The sequence below is a fragment of the Somniosus microcephalus genome, chromosome 4 (assembly GCF_052327205.1).
Source record: "Somniosus microcephalus isolate GS21.2 chromosome 4, FLI_Smic_1.0, whole genome shotgun sequence".
NCBI lineage: Eukaryota > Metazoa > Chordata > Chondrichthyes > Squaliformes > Somniosidae > Somniosus > Somniosus microcephalus.
Window position 1 is genome coordinate 327,249,289 of NC_140990.1, and position 25,237 is coordinate 327,274,525.

The 25,237-nt window shown below is 47.5% G+C and overlaps 1 protein-coding gene across 1 annotated transcript in view; it reads right to left on the reverse strand.

Annotated features, from left to right (window-relative positions):
- LOC147120678 (contactin-associated protein-like 5) overlaps nucleotides 1-25,237 on the reverse strand; it is a 1,541,569-nt gene that overhangs the window by 673,426 nt on the left and 842,906 nt on the right. Inside the window, exon 12 of the mRNA XM_085986862.1 lies at nucleotides 955-1,074. Within this exon, the coding sequence (XP_085842988.1) occupies nucleotides 955-1,074 (120 nt within the window). The remainder of the gene's footprint in view (nucleotides 1-954; nucleotides 1,075-25,237) is intronic.

Here is a 25,237-nt window from a genome sequence, read left to right on the forward strand (position 1 = left end):
TTTAAAGGATTTCGAGGTGTTATCCAGTCGTGACAAAATCGTGAGACAGGCATGACAAAAATCGTGACATAGGAAGTAAGCACGACAAACAGGAAGTGCATGTTAGACACACGATATATCTCGTTTGAAGCTCAGATTAAAATGAGGTGCATATTATCTTTCTTCTTCTTAGGCAGTCCTTCAGAACCGAGGCTGACTTGCTTCCACATTAAAAATGAGTTCTCAGGTGACTGATGAGTCCAATGTGGGACCTACAGTCTCTGTCACAGGTGGGGCAGACGGTGGTTGAAGGGGCGGGTGGGTGGGGTGCTTGGGTTGACGTGCGCTCCTTGCACTGCCTGCGCTTGGCTTCCGCTTGCTCCCGGTGAAGAGACACGAGGTGTTCGGCACCTTCCCGGCTGCTTCTCCTCCACTTTGTGCGGTCTTGGGCCAGGGATTCCCAGGTGTCGGTGGGGATGTTACACCTTTTCAAGGAGGCTTTGAGGGTGTCCTTGAAGTGCTTCCTCTGCCCACCTGGGGCTCTCTTGCCGTGCCGGAGCTCCGAGTAGAGCGCTTGTTTTGGGAGTCTCGTATCGGGCAGACGGACAATGTGACCTGTCCATCGGAGCTGATCGAGTGTGGTCAAAGCTTCGATGCTGGGGATGTTGGCCTGAGCGAGAACACTGACGTTGGTGCGGCTATCCTGCCAATGGATTTGCAGGATCTTTAAGATTATCTTTACACACAGCACTAAAGGACCTTCAGTCTCTGTTTCTTTTATAAACAACTCACACAGGCGCACGAGAAATTAGTTCACAGACCGATAACCATTTGTAGCTGCAATGGTGCTCTTTTCTAGTAACTTTGGATTTGCATATACTTCAAACAGTCAAAGAACCAACGGTTAGCAGCATTATAAATCTTGTCACGATAAAGATGCTTTGGTCTGATTAAAAGTAGAAGACGTCAGCTCACCTGTCATGTTGCAGTACACCAGAAGGGGATTCAGTGAGCCGCTGCCGTCAGGATCAATGGAGAAGAAGTCTGACATCCGCCCTTTGTGCCTGTATGCTTCGCAAGACTTTTCATACAAAGCTACACAAACAAAGACAAAAACAGCATATCAAACAACAAACGTCCCAGACTCCAACGCCACCTCATTAAAGAAACACGGGGCTCGATGTTTGTTGGCAACCGGCAGCTGGGCACGGGAAACAGCTCCCCTCGTGGTCCAGCGGGTAAATGCAATCAGCAAGTGGCACTGCCTGCGCTGAGGCCCACGTATCCCCGGGGCGCACGCGGTTTGCAAGCGTCCCTGGGATCACGTGGGCTGGCCCAACCAATCACAAAGGTCCATTTGCATACGGAATCCCCATAAGCATAATAGAAATCCCCTAAAAAACACACTTTCACCCCACATAAATAAGTTCAAAATTAATTAAAATACAATAGGGGAAAATTTGGGTCGCGCCCCCCGTTGGGGCGCTAACTTCGCCGGGGCGCTACTTTTAGCGCCCCAAAAATATTAGTGCCCCCGTGCTGTAAGGCTCGCAAAATTCTACAGATTCCCCCAAACCAAGAAGAGAAGAGATTTTTGGACTGTTTAAAAGAATATTGGGCCAAAAGGGGCTTAAAGTCAAAACCTCAGGATTTTGGCTATTTTAAAAAGGCACGTCCAGGCCTGTGGAAGGCTGCAACAAAGAATTTGCAGTAGCCAGTTTGAGTATTCGAGGTAATCAAACTGTCTGGGGGAAACTGCAAACGTCACTCAGCCTCTATCACGACATTTACATGCTAACAATAGACCCACAGAAGAGCAGCCTCACAGAACCCATCCAAGTCATGCATAAACCAAATCGTTTAGCCAACCTGCACAGAATTTCAAGGCCTTACAGGAAATCTAAGATTAGAAGACAATCGAACAACAGTTTAACCACTCAGAGAGAATCCAAAACCACTTCACACACTTAAACCAATTTCAAAGCAATCCCGAAACCAGTTAAATAAATGGGAACCAATCAATGTTTAACAATGAACCGAGACTGATTTGTCAGGCAGATAAGCAGACCTGTCTCCACAAGAAATCAGTTCGTTCGATGAGTTGTTCGATGAGTTCGATGGGTCCGATCAGTTCGATCAGTACAGTTCAGCAGAAGGAGTTCAACAGAAACAGTTCAACCAGTTCGCGAAGAAAGGAGAGACCCATCGTTCAAGTTTAAAAACACCATCGAAACTCGGCGGTTTCAGAAGCAAGCATCTGGAAGCAGTTCTCTCTCTCTCTCTCTCTCGAAGAAGTAACACATCATCGGACACCTCGCGGCACCAAGGGCCCCACGAAACCAACAACCAAATATTACCAGAAGCCAACCAGGTAATACTGGGCCACCGCGACCAACAAGAAACCAACTCGGAAGAAACAGAAGATCTGCAAGTTTTTTTCCACTCTACAAACTATTCCTGCGTTTGGTGAGCATTATCCCTGATCCATTAGAGTCCAACTTAGCTAGTAAGGTGGGATTGGTAGGGGTGAGGTATTTTGTCTATTGTCATTCTCCCTCGTATATTCCAAAGTGTTCCCCCTTTTAGAGTGATAAGATTTATTGTGTTGTGTATATTTTCTTGTCTCAAATAAAATCCAAGTTCTTTTCACCAACTCAGTTGTCTGCGGCAATTTCATTACAACCCCCAAATAAGTCCAGGTCTAGAACCAAGGGAGTGGGAGCGATTCGAACCGCTCATAAATCAGAGGTGAAGCTGACACACACAACACCCCTTACAGCGCCCGAAATTCACCAGTAGCGTCCCGAGAGAGAGGTAGGGTGCTACTGGAAGCGCCCCGCCTCCTTCTTGGGGCACTGCGAGTGAATATCATGGCGCCGCAGTACTGCAGGCCTTCCTCCCCTTATTAAACGGGAGGGGTTCTGTGCAGCATGACCCGGGGCCCAGCTGGGCCACCAGGGATTGGAGTGCTGGCAAAAGAGCCCGGCACTCAAGAGGAGGGCTGGGTTCACGGAGCGCAGCCGGCACTCCGCGGGGGGGCGGGGGGCTGCTCAGAAGGCCGGGGACGGCAAAGCAGGCAGGTGCTGGCAGGCGGCCAACAACAAAAATGGTCGCCCGGCACCTTCCCTTTAATTTGCGCCACCCCGGCCACAGGTAGGCCCCCTCAGACCCCATTGGACATGGCTTCCGGCGGTAAGTCAGGGGGTGCTACCGAAGATCGCAACTGGGGCGTGAGCGGGGCACTGCGCACGGCGATGACGTCATCGCCGGTGGTGCAGTGCCGTGGGGCGCAAACGGTTACCGTCGCCGCTAATCTCCTGCTGAATTTCGCGGGAGGCGTTAGTGGTGCCGCGCCCAGGCATCAGTTGATTTGCGCCCCGTTAGCACCCGGGAGGCACAAATCAACCGAATTTTTCCCCCAATGCAATTAAACATTTAAAACAAAAATTACATTTTTTGAAAAATAAATTTAAACATTTTTAAAGGGGCCAAAAATAACAAATGATCTTTAAAGGTTTTTGAATGTTGAAATGATTTTTTAAATGTTATTTAAATATTTATTTAAACCCTTACACTTGTAAAAGAAGGCCCTATGCCTGCTTGTACCAGGCGTAAGGGTTTTGGCGGCATTCGCTGGGCAGTAGTTGAGAAAATAGCCCAACTGTGCAACAACGAACGCCCATTTCCTTCGGATTCATACGATCTGTCAAGCTGAAACTTGACAGCTCGCAAGTTTCAGGTTTTCACGCGTGCACAACACAGGCGGAAACCTGGAACTTGCAGGGCACTTACGACATATGTTTACACATTTAATTTACAATTCGCTTCAGTATTTTATATATTTTATTTTTTTAAATTGTTGTGTAACATTGTTATAATTAACCTCAGTACCGTTGGGCTAAAGATCCCTCTGCTCCTGATCACAATCCAATGAAGTGGGCATGTGCGATTGTTAAGAGGGGATTGGGTGTGGGGTCAACCATCTTAAATAGGTTGCCGACACTCCCTATCTAGGCATACAAAGAACAGCCACTTGGAAGGGCAGATGGCAGCTTCGGGAGAGAAAGGGTAAAACTAGAGGCGAAAAGATATATCATAATGTCTCCTGGAATTAAGTTCACTTTAAACGGCACTAAAATAAGCTTTGGCTGAACTTACTGCTTACTCCAATAATTGGAAGGGCTTATTTGCTTGAACAGTACTTTTTTTTTTAACCAACAGTATAAATTTACGTGAAAATGGCAATTTCTCAGCATTGATTCCGTTGTAAATCCAGTGAGCCAAAAGCAAATCATTTGTTCAGGTACAGATTTATACATTGTGTGCAATACACAGAGGAGGTTCTCTGATCAATATATTTAGAGGATAAAGCATTTTTCAACTGACTGGGCTTGTTGTGGGCAAAAACACTTAAAGGAAAAGTACAGTTTACAGAGAGTGCTTTTTGTTCAAATTAATTCTCAAGATTTTGGACATCGCTGGCAAGGCCGGCATTTAGTGCTTACACCTAGTTGCCCTCGAGAAGGTGGTGGGTCTTCTTGAACCATTGCTGTATGTGTGGTGAAGGCGCTCCCACAATGCTGTTAGGTGGGGAGTTCCAGGATTTAGACCTAGCAACGACAAAAGGTATGGCGATATATGTCCAGGTCATATATGACTTGGAGGGGAACTGGCAGGAGATACAGTTCCCATTAACCTGCTCTCCCTTGTCCTTCTTGGTGGTGGAGGTCATGAGTTTGGGGAGGGCTACCAAAGAAGCCTTGGCGAGTTGCTGCAGTGCATCCTGTAGACATTGCAGCCACAGTATGCCAATGGACCCCACTTCTTTCCTGCGGGTGTGCTGCTCGCCTGCTCAAAAGAGCATGTTAATATCGGGACACGGTGGGAAGGCAGTGCGATCAGACGGGAAAAGTCCCACATCTACAAGGCACAAGTCAGGAGTCTAATGGAATACTCTCCACTTGCCTGGATGAGTGCAGCTCCAATAACACTCAAGAAGCTTGACACCATCCAGGACAAAGCAGCCCATTTGATTGGCACCCCATCCACCACCTTAAACATTCACTCCCTCCACCACCAACGCACCGTGGCTACAGTGTGTACCATCTACAAGATGCACTGCAGCAACTCGCCAAGGCTTCTTCGGCAGCACCTCCCAAACCCGCCACCTATTCCACCTAGAAGGACAAGGGCAGCAGGCGCATGGGAACACCGCCACCTCCAAGTTCCCCTCCAAGTTACACACCATCCTGACTTAGAAGTATATTGCCGATCCTTCATCGTCGCTGGGTCAAAATCCTGGAACTCCCTCCCTAACAGCACTGTGGGAGTACCATCATCACACGGACTGCAGCGGTTCAAGAAGGCGGCTCACCACCACCTTCTCAAGGGCAATTAGGGATGGGCAATAAATGCTGGCATTGCCAGCGACACCCTGATCCCATAAACGAATAAAAACAAAAGACAAGGGTTTTTAAGAGGCTTTGGAAGGGAGAGAATCTCAAGGAATAAAAGGTTACACAGAGGGTTCCAAAAAGCACAGTGACTGAAGGAATAGCTAGTGATAATGAAGCAGAGGGCGCAGGCTGGAGAAGACTGTTCAGATAAGATGGGCGTACACAACTGAAACTCCATCACATGCTCCAACACCCAAACTGTCATAACCCATCTTTTGTCTTTCCAGCATTTTCTATTTTCATTTCCCTTATCTTCAGTTTTCATTCCCCACTTCTGTTATCATAAAAACTTTTTAATTTTGAACAATCATTTCAGATAAACCTCCCCATACATTTCCAGAACGCATCCACTCTGTACACCATCAAATGTGGACAAAACTTCACTCCAGCTCATCAATCAAATACCTGCAAACTTTAGCTAGAAAGATAGACTGGCATCTTTCTCATTACTGCTCTCGGAAACATTCTAAGCGCATCTTTAAACAAATGTCCAGCTGAATCACCAGATGTTGCCAACATTGCACAAGTCCCTCAGTACAGCACTTCATTATGTGGCCATTATGTAAGAAAGAAAGACTTGCATTTATATAGCGCCTTTCATGATCTCAGGATGTCCCAAAGTGCTTTACAACCAATGAAGTACTTTCTGAATGTTGGAAACGTGGCAGCCAATTCGCTCACAGCAAGGTCCCACAAACGGCAATGTGTTAATGACCAGAAAATCTGTTTTAGTGATGTTGGTTGAGGGATAAATGTTGGCCAGGACACCGGGGATAACTCCCCCCTGCTCTTCTTCAAAATAGTGCCACGGGTTCTTTCACATCCACCCGAGAGGGTAGACAAGTCCTCGGATTAAAGTCTCATCTGAAAGACGGCACCTCCGACAGTGCAGCACTCCCTCAGCACTGCACTGGGAGTGTCAGCCTGGATTTTGTACTCAAGTCTCACAACCTCCAGACTCAGATGCAGGAGAGCTACCAAATAATCCACAGCTTAAACAGAATGTATCAGAATGATACCAGGACTTAAAGAATTAAATTTTGAGGACAGGTTACAGAAACATTACTGTACTTGTATTCCCTCGAGTATAGAAGATTGAGCGCTGATCTGAGCGAGGTGTTTAAAATGTTAAAAGGATTTGATAGGGTAGATACAAAGAAACTATTTCCTCTGATGGGGGAATGAATATTCTACAGAAATGTGAAGAGAAAAAGATTGGTGAAGTCAAGCGTAGGTCCCTTGCAGTCAGAATCAGGGGAATTTATAATGGGGAACAAAGAAATGGCAGACCAATTAAATGCATACTTTGGTTCTGTCTTCACAAAGGAGGACACAAATAACCTCCCAGAGATGTCGGGGAACATGGGGTCTAATGAGAGGGAGGAACTGAAAGAAATCAGTATTTGTAGGGAAATGGTGATAGGGAAATTGACGGGATTGAAGGCCGATAAATCCCCAGGGCCTGATAATCTACATCCTAGGGTACTTAAGGAAGTGGCCCTAGAAATAATAGCTGCATTGCTGGTCATCTTCCAAAATTCTATAGACTCTGGAACAGTTCCCATGGATTGGAGGGTAGCTAATGTTACCCCACTATTCAAAAAAGGTGGTAGAGAGAAAATGGGGAATTATAGACCGGTAAGCCTGACATCGGTAGTGGGGAAAATGCGAGAGTCCATTATAAAAGATGTAATAGCAGAGCACTTGGAAAGCAGTGACAGGATTGGACAAAGTCAACATGGATTTACAAAAGGTAAATCATGCTTGACTAATCTACTGGAATTTTTTGAGGATGTAACTGGTAAAATAGATAAGGGAGAACCAGTGGATGTGGTGTATTTGGACTTTCAGAAGGCTTTCGATAAGGTCCCACATAAGAGATTAGCATGCAAAATGACGTATGAGGAGAGATTGGGTCGATTGGGCTTATAGTCGCTGGAGTTTAGAAGAATGAGAGGGGATCTCATTGTAACTTATAAAATTCTAACAGGACTAGACAGAGTAAATGCAGGAAGGATGTTCCCGATGGCCAGGGAGTCCAGAACCAGGGGTCACAGTCTAAGGATAAGGGGTAAGCCATTTAGGACAGAGATGAGGAGGAATTTCTTCACCCAGAGAGTGGTGAACCTGTGGAATTCTCTACCACAGAAGGCAGTAGAGGCCAATTCATTAAATATATTCAAGAAGGAGTTAGATATATTTCTTAATGCTAAGGGGATCAAGGGATATGGGGAGAAAGCAGGGACAGGGTACTGAATTTGGATGATCAGCCATGATCCCATTGAATGGCGGAGCAGGCTCGAGGGGCCGATTGCCTACTCCTGCTCCTATCTTCTATGTTTCTATGTTTCTATAACAAGGGGATGTCCTCTTAAAATTAGAGCTGGGCCATTTAGGAGAAAATTCAGGAAGCATTTTTTCCACACAAAGGGTAGTAGAAATCTACAATTCTCTCCCTAACAGGCTATGGATGCTGGGTCAATTGGAGCTTTGAAGACTGAGATAGGCAGATTTTTGTTAGATAAGGGATTGGAGAAAATGTGGGTCAATGAAGTTGAAGTGCAAATTTGTCATGATCTAATTGAAAGGCGGAGCAGGCTCAAGGGGCTGAATGGCCTACTCCTGTTCCAAACCCGAGCATGGGGTTTAAACCCACAACTTGGGACTCAAGTTGCGACCAACTGACACAAACTAAAACTAAACCACATTGACAATCGTCTCATTATTATTCTAAAAAAGGTTTGTAATGTCAAGATTCACCCTCCATTGGCTGCCTCTCACTGGATGCAGTACAGCACCCATGGCTCAATCAGGAATTATTCTGCATTGTCCTGCGTAAGGAGTAAGATAGTGTGTTGGTTATGTTACTGGACGAATAATCCAGAGAACGCGAGTTCAAATGCCATCATGGCAGTATGAGAATTCAAATTCAATTGAAAAATAAGAATCTGGAGATAAAGAAACTGGTATCGTTAAAAGTGACCATGAAATCAATTAAATAAAAATCAGGCAGGTTCTATAAAGGGTGGGAAATCTGCTGCATCAGGTGGTGATGAAGAAAATTACCCCTAACATTTCTATTAAGCTGTATCTCCTAACCATTACTCAGTTCAACTAATTCAAGGTTCATTTTCTGCATCTCTTCCCTTATCGCTACTTTCAAGCTATTTTTTTTCACCCTTCTCATGTGGTATTTAATTAATATTCATCAACCATGACTGGGAGTATTTCTAATAATTAATTGTATCACCATGGTTTCAATGTATCTGAAGCACTTAGGATCCATGCCTACGTCACTGTGCAACTAGATAGACTGTCCAATGTTAAGAGTCAAGAAACCTCAAGATACAAGTTAAAAAGCAAAACCCCAAGCTCAGGTTATCTTAACTGTGCAAGATAAACCTCTACAGCTGATACTCCCCGTTATCTCTGCCCAATGTATATAGCCCCTAGACCCTCTAGCATGCTTTACCACCACTTCCTGTCCTTTACCCCTTGATCCAGTACTTACTGAAATGTTAAGCACCAAGATTAAAGGCACAGTAGGCTTGTGAAGTACTTTACAGGGAAGATGTGCGCTCCAGCATCTCAATGAACTGATACCGCGTAGGCTCACACAGTGTGAGGCCAGCTAGGAAAAACCTCAAATGATTAAATATAATTTTGCTTGCTTGAATATGAATTGAAATATAATCAAAGTTACACGCTCTGTTGAACATCTTGTTCATGGAATAAAACATATTTTATTGTAGGACAAAGCAATTTCAGATAATGTTTTTTGTTTTGGGGCTCTAAATGAGGTTGTTTTTCTTCCTCAGATATATCTTTACACATTCGGCGTGTTATTGTGATGGGACCGACATGCTCACACTGATTTAATTAGTGTGGCGTAACAGCCGTTGGTGTTGACAGTGCGTTATTTGCACCTAATCTGCATAATAGAGAAACCACGGTTCTGAAGCCACCACCATCTCGTATCAGCAATGTGCATCAGGCAGAATCCACTTGTCCATGTAGCAGACCACCGCCCAAATTTCCCTGGGGCCTACCAGTGTCCACTGTTAATTCGGCTTGCCCCTTGCACCTTTAGGTTTTTACATTTTTTGGCGTGGCAAGTGGCTGAAAGCGCGAGCTGATAACGTTGCAGCGAGGGAAACCGGGCATCTGGGAACTGAGCGAACAGGACAAGCAACTGTGTATCTCCTCAACCAATCAGATTGAAGGACTGTGAGATAGCACAAGGACTGAGAAGAAAGTGTAAATTAGAGTGGGTGAATTCAATGTCAGAACAGGTACCGAAAGAGAAATGATACAAAGATAGGTGGGAAAGCAAGTTGTGAAGAGGATACAAAGGACCTGCAAAGGGATATAGATAGTTTAAGTGAGCGAGCAAAAATTTGGCAGATGAAGTATAATGTGGGAAAATGTGAGGTTTTCCACTTTGGGAAGAAAAATAAAAAAGCAAATTATTATTTAAATGGAGGGAGACTTCAAAATGCTGTGGTACAGAAGGATCTGGGGGTCGTTGTACATGAAACACAAAAAGTTAGCATGCAGGTACAGCAAGTAATTAGGAAGGCAACAGGAATGTTGGCCTTTATTGCAAGGGGGATGGAGTATAAAAGAAGGGAAGACTTGCTACAACTGTACAGGGCTTTGGTGAGACCACACCTGGAGTACTGCGTACAGTTGTGGTCTCCTTATTCAAGGAAGGATATACTTGCATTGGAGGCAGTTCAGAGAAGGTTCACTAGGTTAATTCCTGAGATGAAGGGGTTGACTTATGACGAAAGGTTGAGCAGGTTGAGCCTATACTCATTGGAGTTTAGAAGAATGAGAGGTGATCCTATTGAAACATATAAGATTCTGAGGGGGCTTGACAGGGTAGATGCAGAGAGGATGTTTCCCCTCGTGGGGGAATCTAGAACTAGGGGGCATAGTTTCAGAATAAGGGGTCGCCCATTTAAAACGGAGATGAGGAGGAATTTCTTCTCTCAGAGGGTCGTGAATCTTTGGAATTCTCTACCCCAGAGAGCTGTGGAGGCTGGGGCATTGAATATATTTAAGGTGGAGAGAGACAGATTTTTGAACGATAAGGGAGTCCAAAGTTATGGGGAGCGGGCAGGGAAGTGGAGTTGAGGCCAAGACCAGATCAGCCATGATCTTATTGAATGGCGGAGCAGGCTCGAGGGGACAAATGGCCTTCTCCTGCTTTTATTTCTTATGTTCTTATGTAAGTAAAGGTAGGTATTAAGAGATATGGAACCAAGACGGGTAGATGGTGTTAAGATACAGCTCAGCCATAATCTAATTGAATGGCGGAACAGGCTCGAGAAGCTGAATGGCCTCCTCCTGTTCCTATGTCTGTTCCTATGTCTGTTCCTATTGGGAGGTCACATGTTCAATCACCAGACTGTGCAATGTTAACTGATCTGATCTGGATTGGTGGTTGAGGGCGGCTATATTTTCCCTCAGACCATTTAGAAAGAAAGAACGACGTGCATTTATAAAGCATCTGTCATGACCTCAAGACATTCCAAAGTGCTTTACAGCCACTGAAGTGCTTTTGAAGTGTAGCCACTGTTGTAATGATAATAAGACAGGGCCTCGGTTTAAGGTCTCATCTGAAGAACGGCTATAGATAGAGGTAGAGGTGGAACTCTGTAGGCTTCCTGATCCTGATTCATATCAAGTGACCTGGTCTTTGGTTTTCTGACGATTCAGTGAGGAAAGAATCAGGGTTAGCTACAGTCTACAAGTAAGAGAACGACCGAATAAACTTATATAATAGCAAAATACTGCGGATGCTGGAAATCTGAAATAACAACAGAAAATGCTGGAAATACTCAGCAGGCCAGGCAGCATCCGTGGAGAGAGAAACAGAGTTAACGTTTCAGGTCTGGGACCCTTCATCAGAACTGGAAAAAGCTGGCGATGTAACAGATATTAAGCAGGTGCAGGGACGGGGGGTGGGGTTTAGGAGGGGAGGAAGGAATAGAAAGAACACCCTGTACTTTTGTAAGAGGCAGGAAAGATAAAATGTTGCAAATGAAGCTCAACGTAAGCTCGAGGAACAGCACCTCATCTTTCGATTGGGCACTTTGCAGCCTGCTGGACTCAACATCGAGTTCAACAATTTCAGATAATTATCCCTGCCCCCTTTTTTCATGCAGTAAGATTTTTGCCACTCCCATTTGCAACATTTTATCTTTCCTGCCTCTTACAAAAGTACAGGGTGTTCTTTCTATTCCTTCCTCCCCTCCTAAACCACCCCGCTATCTCTGCACCTGCTTAATATCTGTTACATCTCCAGCTTTTTCCAGTTCTGATGAAGGGTCCCAGACCTGAAACGTTAACTCTGTTTCTCTCTCCACGGATGCTGCCTGGCCTGCTGAGTATTTCCAGCATTTTCTGTTGTTATGACCGAACAAACTTGTCGATTTTTTTACACCATGAAGTAAAACAAACAGCAAGTGTGATAAATGACCAGATCAGCTGCTTTTGGTGTTGTTCATTTAAGGAGAAACATTGGCCAGGAGATCTCCCTACTCTTCTTTGAATCATGACACAGGATCATTCAGAATCATGGGGATGATTTTAACTTGTTCTGCCTGGGGGCTAACAGGCTCAAAACGGAGTTGGTAGCCTTACAGGCCTGTTAACCCTGCTAATGCAGCAGCTGGGGATGGGTGCCATTTTATCATATGTAAATCAGGGTCACAGATCCCCCGCCCCCCCAGCCCTCCCAATCACCATTACATGCTGGAACTGGTAGTGGAGCCGAAGTGGGCCCTGGAACTGATCAGTTTAAAATTACTCTTTCCTTTACACAAAAAAACAAAACCATAATAATTGGTTTAATGAAAAAGTTATTTCCCTGTTGCTAAACATAGAAACATAGAAGATAGGAGCAGGAGTAGGCCATTCGGCCCCTCAAGCCTGTTCTGCCATTTAATGAGATCATGGCTGATCATCCAAATTCAGTACCCTGTCCCTGCCTTCTCCCCATATCCCTTGATCCCTTTAGCCTTAAGAAATATATCTAACTCCTTCTTGAATATATTTAATGAATTGGCCTCCACTGCCTTCTGTGGTAGAGAATTCCACAGGTTCATCACTCTCTGGGTGAAGAAATTCCTCCTCATCTCTGTCCTAAATGGCTTACTCCTTATCCTTAGACTGTGACCCCTGGTTCTGGACTCCCCGGCCATCGGGAACATCCTTCCTGCATCCAGTCTGTCCAGTCCTGTTAGAATTTTATAAGTTTCAATGAGATCCCCTCTCATTCTTCTAAACTCCAGCGAGTATAAGCCCAAGCGACTCAATCTCGCCTCATACGCCATTCCTGCCATCCCAGGTATCAGTCTGGTGAATCTTCGCTGCACTCCCTCCATGGCAAGAACATCCTTCCTCAGATAAGGCGACCAAAACTGCACACAATACTCGAGGTGTGGTCTCACCAAGTTGTTACTTTGTCTTCACTTTTCCGTTCATCGCCTCCCCCATTTTTTCAGCGACTGCCTACGGTTCTCTGCTCCTCTGGGCCCCACAAAATGAATCGGAGTCACCGACGGCCCTGGAGCCTGCTTCTGCGATCGCCCGGACAATGGGTTTAGTTTCCTGGGTCACTGGGTCTGCATCTGGGGAAGGTGGGACCTGTACAAGTTAGACGGGTTGCACCTGAACCGGAACGGGACCAACATCCTTGCGGGGAGGTTTGCTAGTACTGTTGGAGGGGGGGTTTAAACTACCTTGGCAGAGGGATGGGATACGGAGTGGAGCTATAGTAGGGGGTGATGCACAGCCAAATATAGAGGAAAAAACAAGTCAGCCTGGAAGGCAGAGCAAATATGTAATGGCACAAGGGAGTATGGTAAGGCTGAATGGCATTTATTTTAATGCAAGGAGTCTTGTGAGTAAGGCAGATGAATTGAAGGTGTTGATGAACACATGGGAGTATGATATTGTTGCTATCACAGAGACATGGTTGAGGGAGGGGCAGGACTGGCAACTCAATATGCTGGGGTATAGAATCTTTAGGCGAGACAGAGAGGGGTGTAAAAGAGCAGGGGCTGTCACAATATTAATCAAGGAGTCAATTACTGCTGTAAGGAGGGATGATATCTTTGCAGGTTCCTCTAATGAGGCCATATGGGTAGAACTTAAAAACAAAAAGGAGGCAAGCACTTTGCTGGGAGTGTACTATAGGCCCCCAAACAGTCAGGGGGAGATAGAGCAACAGATATGTAGGCAAATCTCAGAGAAGTGTAGAAATAATAGGGTAATAATAGTAGGGGATTTCAACTTCCCCAATATTAACTGGGATAGTCAGAGTGTGAAAAGCTTAGAGGGTGCGTAATTCTTAAAGTGCATCCAGGAGAGCTTTTTGAGCCAGCATGTAGAAAGTCCTACAAGAGAGGGGGCGGTACTGGACCTAATTCTAGGGAATGTAGCCGGGCAAGTGGTAGAAGTGTCAGTAGGATAGCATTTTGGTGACTGCGACCATAACAGATTTGAGGTAGTCATGGAAAAGGACAAAGATGGATGAAATAAAGGTTCTAAATTGGGGGAAGGCTGATTTTAATATGATAAGGCAGGATCTAGCCAAAGTGAACTGGGATCAGCTACTTGTACGAAAATCCACATCAGAGCACCGGGAGTCTTTCAGAAAGGAAATAGAGAGAGTACAACGCCAACATGTTCCCGTAACGGTCAAGGATGGGACCAACAAGCCCAGGGAACCCTGGATACAAGAATGGATTAGGAAAAAAAGGGGGGCTTTTGGCAGATACAAAGCAATAAAAACAATGGAAGCCCTAGAGGAGTATAGAAAGTGCAGGGTGGTACTTAAAAAATAAATTAGGAGAGCGAAGAGGGGGCATGAAAAAACACTGGCGGACAAAATAAAGGAAAATCCCAAGGTGTTTTATAAGTATATTAAGGGCAAGAGGATAACCAGGGAAAGAGTAGGGCCCATTAGGGACCAAAGTGGCAATCTGTGTGTAGAGCTGGAAGATGTAGTTGAGGTTTCAAATGAATATTTTGTATTTGTGTTCACTATGGAGAAGGATGATGTAGGCATCGAAATCAGGCAGGGGGATTGTGATATACTTGAACAAATTAGTATTGAGAGGGAGGAGGTACTAGCGGTTTTAGCAGGCGTAAAAGTGGATAAACCTCCAGGCCCAGACGAGATGTATCCCAGGCTGCTGTGTGAGGCAAAGGAGGAGATTGCAGGGGCTCTGACACAAATTTTCAGAACCTCTCTGGCCACAGGGGAGGTGCCAGAGGACTGGAGGACAGCTAACATAGTACCATTATTCAAGAAGGGTAGTAGGGATAAACCAGGGAATTTCAGGCCAGTGAGCCTAACATCAGTGGTAGGGAAATTATTGGAAAAAAATCTGAGTGACAGAATTAGTCTCCACTCGGAGAGGCAAGGATTAATCAAAGATAGTCAGCATGGCTTTGTCAGGGGGAGATCATGTCTAACCAATTTGATTGAATTTTTCGAGGGGGTGACTAGGTGTGTGGATGAGGGTAGCGCAGTTGATGTAGTCTACATGGACTTCAGTAAGGCTTTCGATAAAGTCCCGCATAGGAACTGGTCAAGAAGGTAAGAGCCCATGGGATCCAGGGCAATTTGGCACATTGGATCCAAAATTGGCTTAGTGGCAGGAGGCAGAGGGTAATGGTCGAAGGTTGTTTTTGTAACTGGAAGCCTGTGTCCAGTGGTGTACCGCAGGGATCGGTGTTGGGTCCTTTGCTGTTTGTAGTGTATATTAATGATTTAGATATGAATGTAGGAGGTATGATCAGTAAGTTCGCAGATGACACGAAAATTGGTGGAGTGGTAAATAGCGAGGAGGGAAGCCTCAGGCTACAGGACGATATAGACGGGTTGGTTAGATGGGCAGAACAGTGGCAAATGGAATTTAACACTAAAAAATGTGAGGCGATGCATTTTGGGAGGACTAACAAGGCAAGAGAATACACAATGAATTGTAGGACCCTAGGAAGGACAGAGGATCAGAGAGACCTTGGTGTGCATGTACATAGATCCCTGAAGGCAGCAGGATAGGTAGATAAGATGGTTAAAAAGGCATATGGGATACTTGCCTTTATTAGCCAAGGCATAGAATATAAGACCAGGGAGGTTATGATGGAGCTGTACAAAATGCTAGTTAGGCCACAGCTGGAATACTGTTTGCAGTTCTGGTCGACACACTATAGAAAGGATGTGATTGCATTGGAGAGGGTGCAGAGGAGATTCACCAGGATATTACCTGGGCTGGAACGCTTCAGCTATGAAGAGAGACTGGACAGGCTGGGGTTGCTTTCCTTAGAGCAGAGAAGGCTGAGGGGGGACCTGATTGAGGTGTACAAATTTATGAGGGGCATAGATAGGGTAGATAGAAAGGTACTTTTCCCCTTAGTAGAGGGGCCAATAACCAGGGGGCATAGTTTCAAGGTAAGTGGCAGGAGGTTTAGAGGGGATTTGAGGAAAAACATTTTCACCCAGAGGGTGGTTGGAATCTGGAACTCACTGCCTGAAAGGGTGGTAGAGGCAGGAATCCTCACAACATTCAAGAAGCATTTAGACGAGCACTTGAAATGCCATAGCACACAAGGCTACGGACCAAGTGCTGGAAAATGGGATTAGAATAGACAGGGCTTGATGGCCGGCATGGACACGATGGGCCGAAGGGCCTCATTCTGTGCTGTATAACTCTATGACTCCATGACTCTATGGGCAAGTGGGAAAAGTGCTAACAGACAGCCATAGGACCCGCGGCAACATACGTCACTTCCTTCACAAAGAGAGCGGAGAAATTGAGGGGCAACGGGGGATGTATTAAAAAAAGACTTACACTTGCACACATGACATGGATCAATTCAACAACCACTATGATAGAATCCGTTCTGTTCTCATTCCAAACCATCGTCTCTAAACCCAAACCGTAAAAGTGATATTTCTTTTTTTTATTGCTACCCTGGCCTGTCAATCATTGTGACAAAATAAACCCAACCTAATGTCATTCTAAAAATCAAGCAACATTACTCAAAAAATCTTTATAAAAAAAGAAGGGAAGTAAGAGTGTTGTTTGCTGATCCTACTGTCTGCCACTCTTGTGACATGAATTGGAAGTGAATTCTCCTCCAGGTATCTCTATTTTGTCTCTTCTACCAGCAGATCTCGGATGCATTGGTGTGTCTGCATTGTGCACCTGTATGGTAAAGACGGCGATCATCACTAGATGAGGTAATCACATTCCATTTATATGTAAAAAGGTCACATTGTGGTTTTTATGTATGGTGCGTGTGCCAGCAGCGGCTCAGTGGTAGCACTCTCTGATTCAGATAGTCGTGGGTTCAAGTCCCACTCCAGAGATTGGAACACAAAATCTCGGCTAACACTCCAGTGCAGTACTGAGGGAGTGCTGCACTGCTGGAGGTGCCAGCTTTCGGATGAGATGTCAAATCGAGGCCCCGTCCATCTCAGGTGGACGTAAAAGATCCCATGGGCACTATTTCGAAGATGAGCAGGAGAGTTAACAATATTTATCCCTCAACCAGCATCACGAAAACAGAATGGGCCATAATTTGCTGTAGGAATGAATCTAACGGTGTCTGCTGTTAGTTTTTGGATGAGAGGTTAAACCGAGGCCCTGTCTGCTCTCTCAGGTGGACATAAACGATCCCGTGGCACTATTTTGAATAAGAGCAGGGGATTCATCCCCGGTGTCCTGGCCAATATTTATCCCTCAATGAACATCACTAAAACAGATTGGCCTAGAAATTGGGTTCTGGTCTTGCCAGGGCTGTAGCGCCAGAAAGTTTGCGCCAGCGGTAATGCGGCAGCGCCCGACGAAAATTCGGGTGCGCCGGGCCCAGACGGCGGCGGGCGCTAAAACCCTCCTTTAGCGCCTCAAAACGGGCGTCAACTTGGGTTTCCCGGCACTAATCCCCCGCTGCGGCACCCGATGCGGTGCGGCAGGCGGGGGAACTGCAGGCCTCCTCCTCCTGTTAAGGAGGAGCTGCCTGCAGCCGACAACTGTCCGGCGGATTGACCCGACATCTGAGCCCGGCACCTCGGGGAAGTGCCGGGCTCGCATGAGACACTGATCAGGGCCGCGGGGGGGGAATGCAGGAGTCCGGGAAGGGAGGTGCGGGCAGGCGGCCGCCGGGAACGCGGCCGGCCGCCGCTCCACCTTTATGCGCCGGCGCACACTGGGGGAAGACTCTGTTGCCAGAGTCTTAGTTGCGCCTGCCACGGGCGAGGCGGGCGCAACTGAATTTCGGCTTGGGGCCGGGTTACCACGGCAACCGGGACGCTGCGCACACCGATGACGTCATCGGTGCCGGCGCAGCGCTACCGGTCTACCGCCGCGGAAGGGCCCCAGGCAATTTAGGAACCGGCGCCAATTGCAGCGCTAGGCCCTCTAGCGCCGCAAAATCGGTGCTAAGGGCACTGAATTTCTAGGCCATTATCTGGTTGTTATGACATTGTTGTCTGTGGGAGCTTGCTGTGCACAAATTGGCTGTTGCGTTTCCTACATTACAACAGTGACTGCACTTTAAAAAGTACTTCATTGGCTGTAAAGTGCTTCGGGACATCAGGTGGTCATTTTGGCACTATATAAATGTAAGGCTCTTTCCTTTCCGTTAGTTAGACTTGCCCTTGCATGTTTAGGATTTTAAATTTTTTGCGTGGCAAGTTGCTGAAAGTGCGAGCTGATAACAGCGCAGCGAGGGACACCGGGCATCTGGGACCTGAGTGAACAGGGCAACCAACAGGGTATCTCCTTAACCAATCAGATTGAAGGAGTGTGAAATTACCAGCGCAAGGACTGAGAAGGAAGTAAATGAGAGCGGGTGAATTCAATGTCAAATCAGGTACAGAAAGAGAAATAAAGAGAGGGAAAGAAAGATTGGATTAAGAGAGAAAGAGAAAGAACAATTAAAACATGAAGGAATGAAACTCCACACTTGTAATAGTTAATTTTCTGTGCCAAAGAGGTTGACTGGCAGTAATTAAGACTTACCACACCGTTAAAATGGTACATAGACTGGAATGGGCAAGACCTGACTTTCTGCAGCAAGTTTAGTTCGTATCTAACACATAAATGCAGCAACTTCATGCCTTTCAATGCATGTCAATGATGAGGCCTGCAGCAAAGTGCCATTTGGCTAACGGCGGAGCGGCGCATCTCGAACAGCAACTTTTGGATTTCCGCATTGAACCGCGCATCTGCCCCTCGCCTGAAGTTGCTGTAGCATTTGCGCATAAATAACGGCAAGCACCATTAGCCTCACCATGACTTTGACAGAAAATTAGGGGCCTTTATCTCAGCATTTATCGCATTGCTGTTCGTGGGACCTTGCTGTGCGCAAATTGGCTGCCGCATTTCCTGCATTATAACAGTGACCACACTTCAAAAGTACTTCATTGGCGGAAGTCCTGAAGTTGTGAAAGGCGCTATATAAATGCAACTTCTTTCTTTCGTATAACCTTTATAACAAGCAAGGAGAAAATTGAAGATAAAAAAAGCAATGCATGGCAAATACTCAGTCTTGCGCACATTACATGGATCATCTCAACAGCTGTGATAGAATCCATTCTTTCCTTGCACCAAGCGATCATCTCTAAATCCAAACGATAAAAGTGGTATTTCTTTCTTTTTTACTGCTACCCTGGCCTGTCAATCACTGTGACAAAATAAACCCAACCTAATGTCATTCTAAAAATCAAACAACCTTACTCAAGAAACATATGGCCCAGAAATTCGGGTCTCCACGGGTGAGTACGCACGGGGTACTCACCCGTAAGCCCAATGGAAGTGCCGGTTTCATGCATGCACTGCGCATGCGCGGGAAACCGGCAATTCCGTTCCCCTGAAAGAAGGGGTTCAGAAGTCGAACACGTGCACAGTAGAGGCAGAGTGTGCGCATTGAACTTACGTTTTTTTGCAGGCTTTCCCAGGAGGGTAAGTCTCCAGAAGTTAGACATGTAAAAAGCGGTCTTCCTGACAAACTTATGAATGAAGCATTCCCTGCTACCATTGGCTCGCCATGGCCTACATGATCCCAGGGGACGTGTCGAACTAACTGCGCCCCTGGGATACGCAAGCACTGCGCGCCGGCAGTTGGAGGAGGCCCAGGATCGGAATCCCACGCGGGCCCACAGCTCAACAGCCGGCGCGGTAGGTAAGTGCAGGTCGGGGGCTTGCACCCACGGGAAGCCCCCGACCCGAATTTCTGGGCCATTATAGAAAAGCAATGTTGGATCGCCGCTTACTGATCCAGCTGTCTGGCCTGTGGTAACGTTCGTGCTCTGATGATGAGTAAAGGTAGAAAATGGAGGCTATGCATCGCCAAGATTAAGGTAGGTCCGTGGTGCAATTGAGGCCCTTCATTAGATCTTCTGTGTGGGAACTTGTCAATCCGCTGAAGGGTCACATCTGAAATGTTAACCTATTTTTTATCATTCAGATGCTGATCGACTCGCTTCCATTACAGATTTTGGGAGCTCACAGAATCACAGAAACCCCACAGTGCAGATAGAGGCCATTTCGGCCCATCGAGCCTGCACCGACACATATCCCACCCGATCCCCGTAACCCCTACACCAACACATATCCCACCCTATCCCCGTAACCCCACTTATTTAATCCCCCTAACATTAAGGGTCAATTTATCATAGCCAATCAACCTAACCCGCACATCTTTGGACTGTGGGAGGAAACCGGAGCACCCGGAGGAAACCCACGCAAACACGGGGAGAATGTGCAAACTCCACACAGACAGTCACCCGAGGCCGGATTCGAACCCGGGTCCCTGGTGCTGTGAGGCAACAGTGCTAACCACTATGCCACCGTGCCGTGGTTGTCTTTTGATAACGAATAATAGAGTCTTTTTTTAAAGCACTTTTTCTGTGGTTGATAACGGCACTTCTCAGTGGGAGTGAGAAAGCTGTGGGGTGTGCATCGGTCAGGGCCACAAGAGCTGCGGGGGTGTGTAGCTTTGATGTGTGCGCTGTGGTTTTTAGAACATAAGAACATAAGAAATAGGAACAGGAGTAGGCCATTCGGCCCCTCGAGCCTGCTCCGCCATTCAATAAGATCATGACTGATCTGATCTTGGCCTCAACTCCACTTTCCTGCCTGCTCCCCATAACCCTAGACTCCCCTGTAGTTCAAAAATCTGTCTATCTCCACCTTAAATATATTCAACTAGCTGAAGTGCCCGGCGGTGCCGAGGCTTTTTCGAGGGCATGTTGTTGTTGGAAGAGAGAGAGAGAGCGACTGGGGGGAAGAGAGAGAGCGACTGGGGGGAAGAGAGAGAGCGACTGGGGGGAAGAGAGAGAGCGACTGGGGGGAAGAGAGGGAGGGGAGGGGAGGGGGGAAGGGGGAGGGGAGGGGAGGGGGAGGGAAGGGAGGGCGGGGGGAGGGGAGGGGGGGAGGGGGGAGGGGAGGGCGGGGAAGGGGGGGAGGGGAGGGCGGGTAAGGGAGGGCGGAGGGAGGGGGAAGGGAGGGGGGAAGGGAGCGGGGAAGGGCGGGGGGGAAGGGAGGGCAGGGGGGAAGGACGGGGGGAAGGGAGGGGGGGGGAGGGAGGGCGGGGGGGGGAAAAGGGAGCGGGGGGGAGGGGAGCGAGGGTGGGGGGCCCCCCCACGAGGGTCGCGGCCCCCCCGAGGGTTGCGCCCCCCCGAGGGTCGCGGCCCCCCCGAGGGTCGCGGCCCCCCCCCGAGGTGAAGACCGCCGATTGCGCGTGCAGCAGGAGCTGAGACGCGGCGTCTCTGGCTCGGCCGGCGGGCCCGGTTGCCAGGGTAACCGTGACGCTGACCAAGCCCCGCCCCCCGGCCGAGCAGAGAGAGAGACGTCGCGTCTCAGCTGCTCCTGCTGCGCGCGCGGCCCCCCCCCCGCGAGGGTCGCGGCCCCCCCCCGAGGGTCGTGGCCCCCCCCCGAGGGTCGCGGCCCCCCCCCGAGGTGAAGGCCGCCGATTGCGGCTGTGCCAGACGACCGGCGGGCCCGGTTGCCAGGGTAACGCTGGACGCTAGCCAGAGCGATACGCCGTGTCTCAGCTCCTGCTGCGCGTGCACCCTAGCAGCGCTGGGCTGAGGCTCGGCCCTCCAGCCTTCGAGTGGGGCCGGGAGGTGCCTAGCTCGGGCGTGGGTGCGGAGGAGACGCCGAGGCTTCTAGGCCTACCTGGAAAAACGGGGAAAGGTAGGAAAATTAATGAGATTAGATAAGTTAATTACTTTGTAAATCATTTTTTTTTAAAACAATATGGGCTAGATTTTCAGTTGCTTGCGCCAGCAGTTAGCGCCTTAAGAGAAGTGATTTTCGGGCGCTATGCGTGTAGCGCCCGGGCGCAGCGCAGTTTGCACCCCGCCCCAAATTAAGTTGCCCGTTAGCGCCGGCGCAAAGTTTAGCGGCCGCCCGGATGCGCGCGCAGAAAATGACGTCACATCCTCGTGCAACGCCCTTTGGCCGCCCCGAATCCAAACTTCAGTCGGACCGCCCCATTGTGCGGCTGGCGTCCAGAGCGTTTGTAAAATGGAACGCAACAGACCCTGGGGAGCGCAAATTAAAGGGCACTCCTCATGCACTATAAACGGCAGTCTGCATGTGTTGTGTGGAAGGATCCAGTGTGTTGTTGTGAACGGTGTATTTTCCTCCTCCTCCTCCTCCTCCTCCTCCTTTTCCCCCCCCCCTCTTTTCCCCCCCCAGACTCTGCTTTTGAAAAGAACACATGCACCCTTCCCCTTTAAGAGCTGACTGGCACCAGAGTGTCTGCCGTGCGCTGCGCCCGAGCTCGGGCGTTGCGCTCTGCACCGCCGGCTTAGCGCCTAAAGATAGTAGTGGAACGCCTCTTTTAGCGCTCCACCAACCTCTTAGGGCGAAGCCACTGAATTTCTGGCAACGGGGCGCTACTTTGGGGCGGGCGCTAACTTCGGGCGGGCGCTAAGGTTAGCGCCCCAAAACTGTCTATACTGAAAATCTAGCCCTATGTATTTTAAAAGCAACGTTTTTTTTTAAGACGCAGGAAGCGGGAAAAAGAAAGGAAAAGTTTGGAATCAAGATGGCGGCGACTCACCTCGGTTCAGAACGATAAAGCCCGGCCACACGCGCACCGATTGGCCCGGCGGCACACGCCAGCAACCCGGCGTACGATTGGTCGAGCTCGAGGTCACTCTGTCGCTAATGAGCGGATAATGAGATGCTAATGAGCGGAACGTTGAAGGTTTTTGGGATACCGCGGGCGGGATTTTAGCCCGGCCGAAACGTAAATACGCTTAAAACCGTCTCGGAAGCGTAAGCTTTCTTTGGAGGTAACACGCGCGTAGGTACGCCCTGTAACTTTCGAGCGCATAGCTCGCCAGACGCACACGCGATGACAGAATGACAGAACGACAGACAGAATGACAGACAGAATGACAGACAGAATGACAGACAGAATGACAGACAGACACACCGACCGATTTATATATATAGATGACTCCACCTCCACAGCTCTCTGGGGTAGAGAATTCCAAAGATTCACGACCCTCTGAGAGAAGAAATTCCTCCTCATCTCTGTTTTAAATGGGCGACCCCTTATTCTGAAACTATGCCCCCTAGTTCTAGATTCCCCCATGAGGGGAAACATCCTCTCAGCATCTACCCTGTCAATCCCCCTCAGAATCTTATATGTTTCAATAAGATCACCTCTCATTCTTCTAAACTCCAATGAGTATAGGCCCAACCTGCTCAATCTTTCCTCATAAGGCAACCCCTTCATCTCAGGAATCAACCTAGTGAACCTTCTCTGAACTGCCTCCAATGGAAGTATGATTTTGTTTTCAATCATACACAGTAGTTACCGTCAGTCAGTATTAATTAAAAAAAAGCATGTTCATGACAGTGTTCTTTTGTGCCATTGTGCCATTGCGAGGTGATGTTCATTCCATTACTCAATTGAGAGCACCCAACCCAAAAAGGTAAATGGCAATTACTTACTAATGGACGCGCGCCAGTATGTACATAGAATCACAGAATGATGCAGCACAGAAGGAGGCCATTCAGCCCATCGTGCCTGTGTCAACTCTTTGACGGAGCTATCCAGCTAGTCCCATTCCCCGGCTCTTTCCCCACAGCCCTGCAAATGTTTTCCCTTCAACTATTTATCCAATTCCCTTTTGAAAGTTACTATTGAATCCGCTTCCACCGTCCTTTCAGGCAGCGCATTCCAGGTGATGACAACTCGCTGCGTGAAAAAAAAAGTTTCCTCATGTCGCGGTTAGTTCTTTTGCCAATCACCTTAAATCAGTATAAAGCTTTGACAAAGGTGAGAGAGCAGAGTGCAACTTCAGATTAAAGGGCTAATACAGATGGAGCTGTTTTATCTCTGCCAGTTACCAGAAACCTTTTTCTCTAAGAACATAAGGAATAGGAGCAGGAGTAGGCCATTTGGCCCTTCGAGTCTGCTCCGCCATTCAATAAGATCATGGCTGATCTTCTACATCATCTCCACTTTCCTGCACTATCCCCATATCCCTTGATTCCCTTAATATTCAAAAATCTATCAATCTCTGTCTTGAATATACTCAACGACTGAGCCTCCACAGCCCTCTGGGGTAGAGAATTCCAAAGATTCACCACCTTTTGAGTGAAGAAATTTCTCCTCATCTCAGCCCTAAATGGCCGACCCCTTATTCTGAGACTGTGACCCCGTGTTCTAGATTCCCCAGTCAGGGGAAATAGCCTCCCTGTATCTACCCTGTCAAGTCCTTCAGTAACCAATTATAATCTAGAGGCTTTTCCTGAGCAGCAATGGATTTTTTGGTTGTTTTAAATACAAGCAAGTGGTTTACATGCTGCAAAGGCTTAGTTACCTCCTGCTACTCCCAGAGATTATCTGAGATGAAATGCCACCCACCCCTTGCAGCAGAGGAAGTCCAGTTTGTAGATATGAACAAGGATACTTCACTTACACTGAGGAGAAAGAGGGTTCATCAAAACAGTGCAAGATTAACAATAAACAAAATTGGGATGGTAGCCGAGTGGTTATGGTGCTGAACCAGCAATCCAGAGGTCAGAAGTTCAAATCTCAGGACTGGTTATGAAATTAATTTCAGGGACTCTAGTAATTTTCATGGTCATGCAAGTTGAGGTACTGTTGTAAAAACTCCCCACTTGATTGCTATCCTTTATTTTGTCAACTGTTTCTTTTCCTTCCAGCCCTCCCTCTCATCACTATGTCCCTCTCTCAATCTCTCCCGACATCCATCTTTGCCTCCCTCTTTCCCCATGGTCTAAATGAATGGCGGAACAGGTTCGAGGGGCTGAATGGCCTATGTCCTTATATCCTCCCTTCCACTCTTATCCTCCAGCCCCATTTCTCTCACCCAATTCCTCCCTTGCTCTCCATAACCCCCCATCCCTCCCTTCCATTCTAGAACCTGTAGGGGTTCGCAAAATCCCCTCAGTCCCCGAAGATCGGGAAATGTTAATCCACATCGTGGACGAAAACTTCGCGTGATTTAAATTGCCTTTGGGTTGGACAATGTTTTCGAAACCCATCCCAGACAATAGGGCAGTTGGATCCCTTTTGTTTTAGCCAGGTGAACTTGGATTTGGGCGGGAACATCTCGGCCCCAAAGTTGGGGTATATGAAGATAGCCTCTGAGAAGCATCTCTCTCTCTCTGGCCTGCCTCCGTGTGCCTTTCTCTACAGCGTGGGAGTCTGTCTGAAGAAGTTAAAACACCAGCAGTTTACTTTAAAAACACTGGGGTGTTTCTGTATTTCAGGACAGTGAAGAT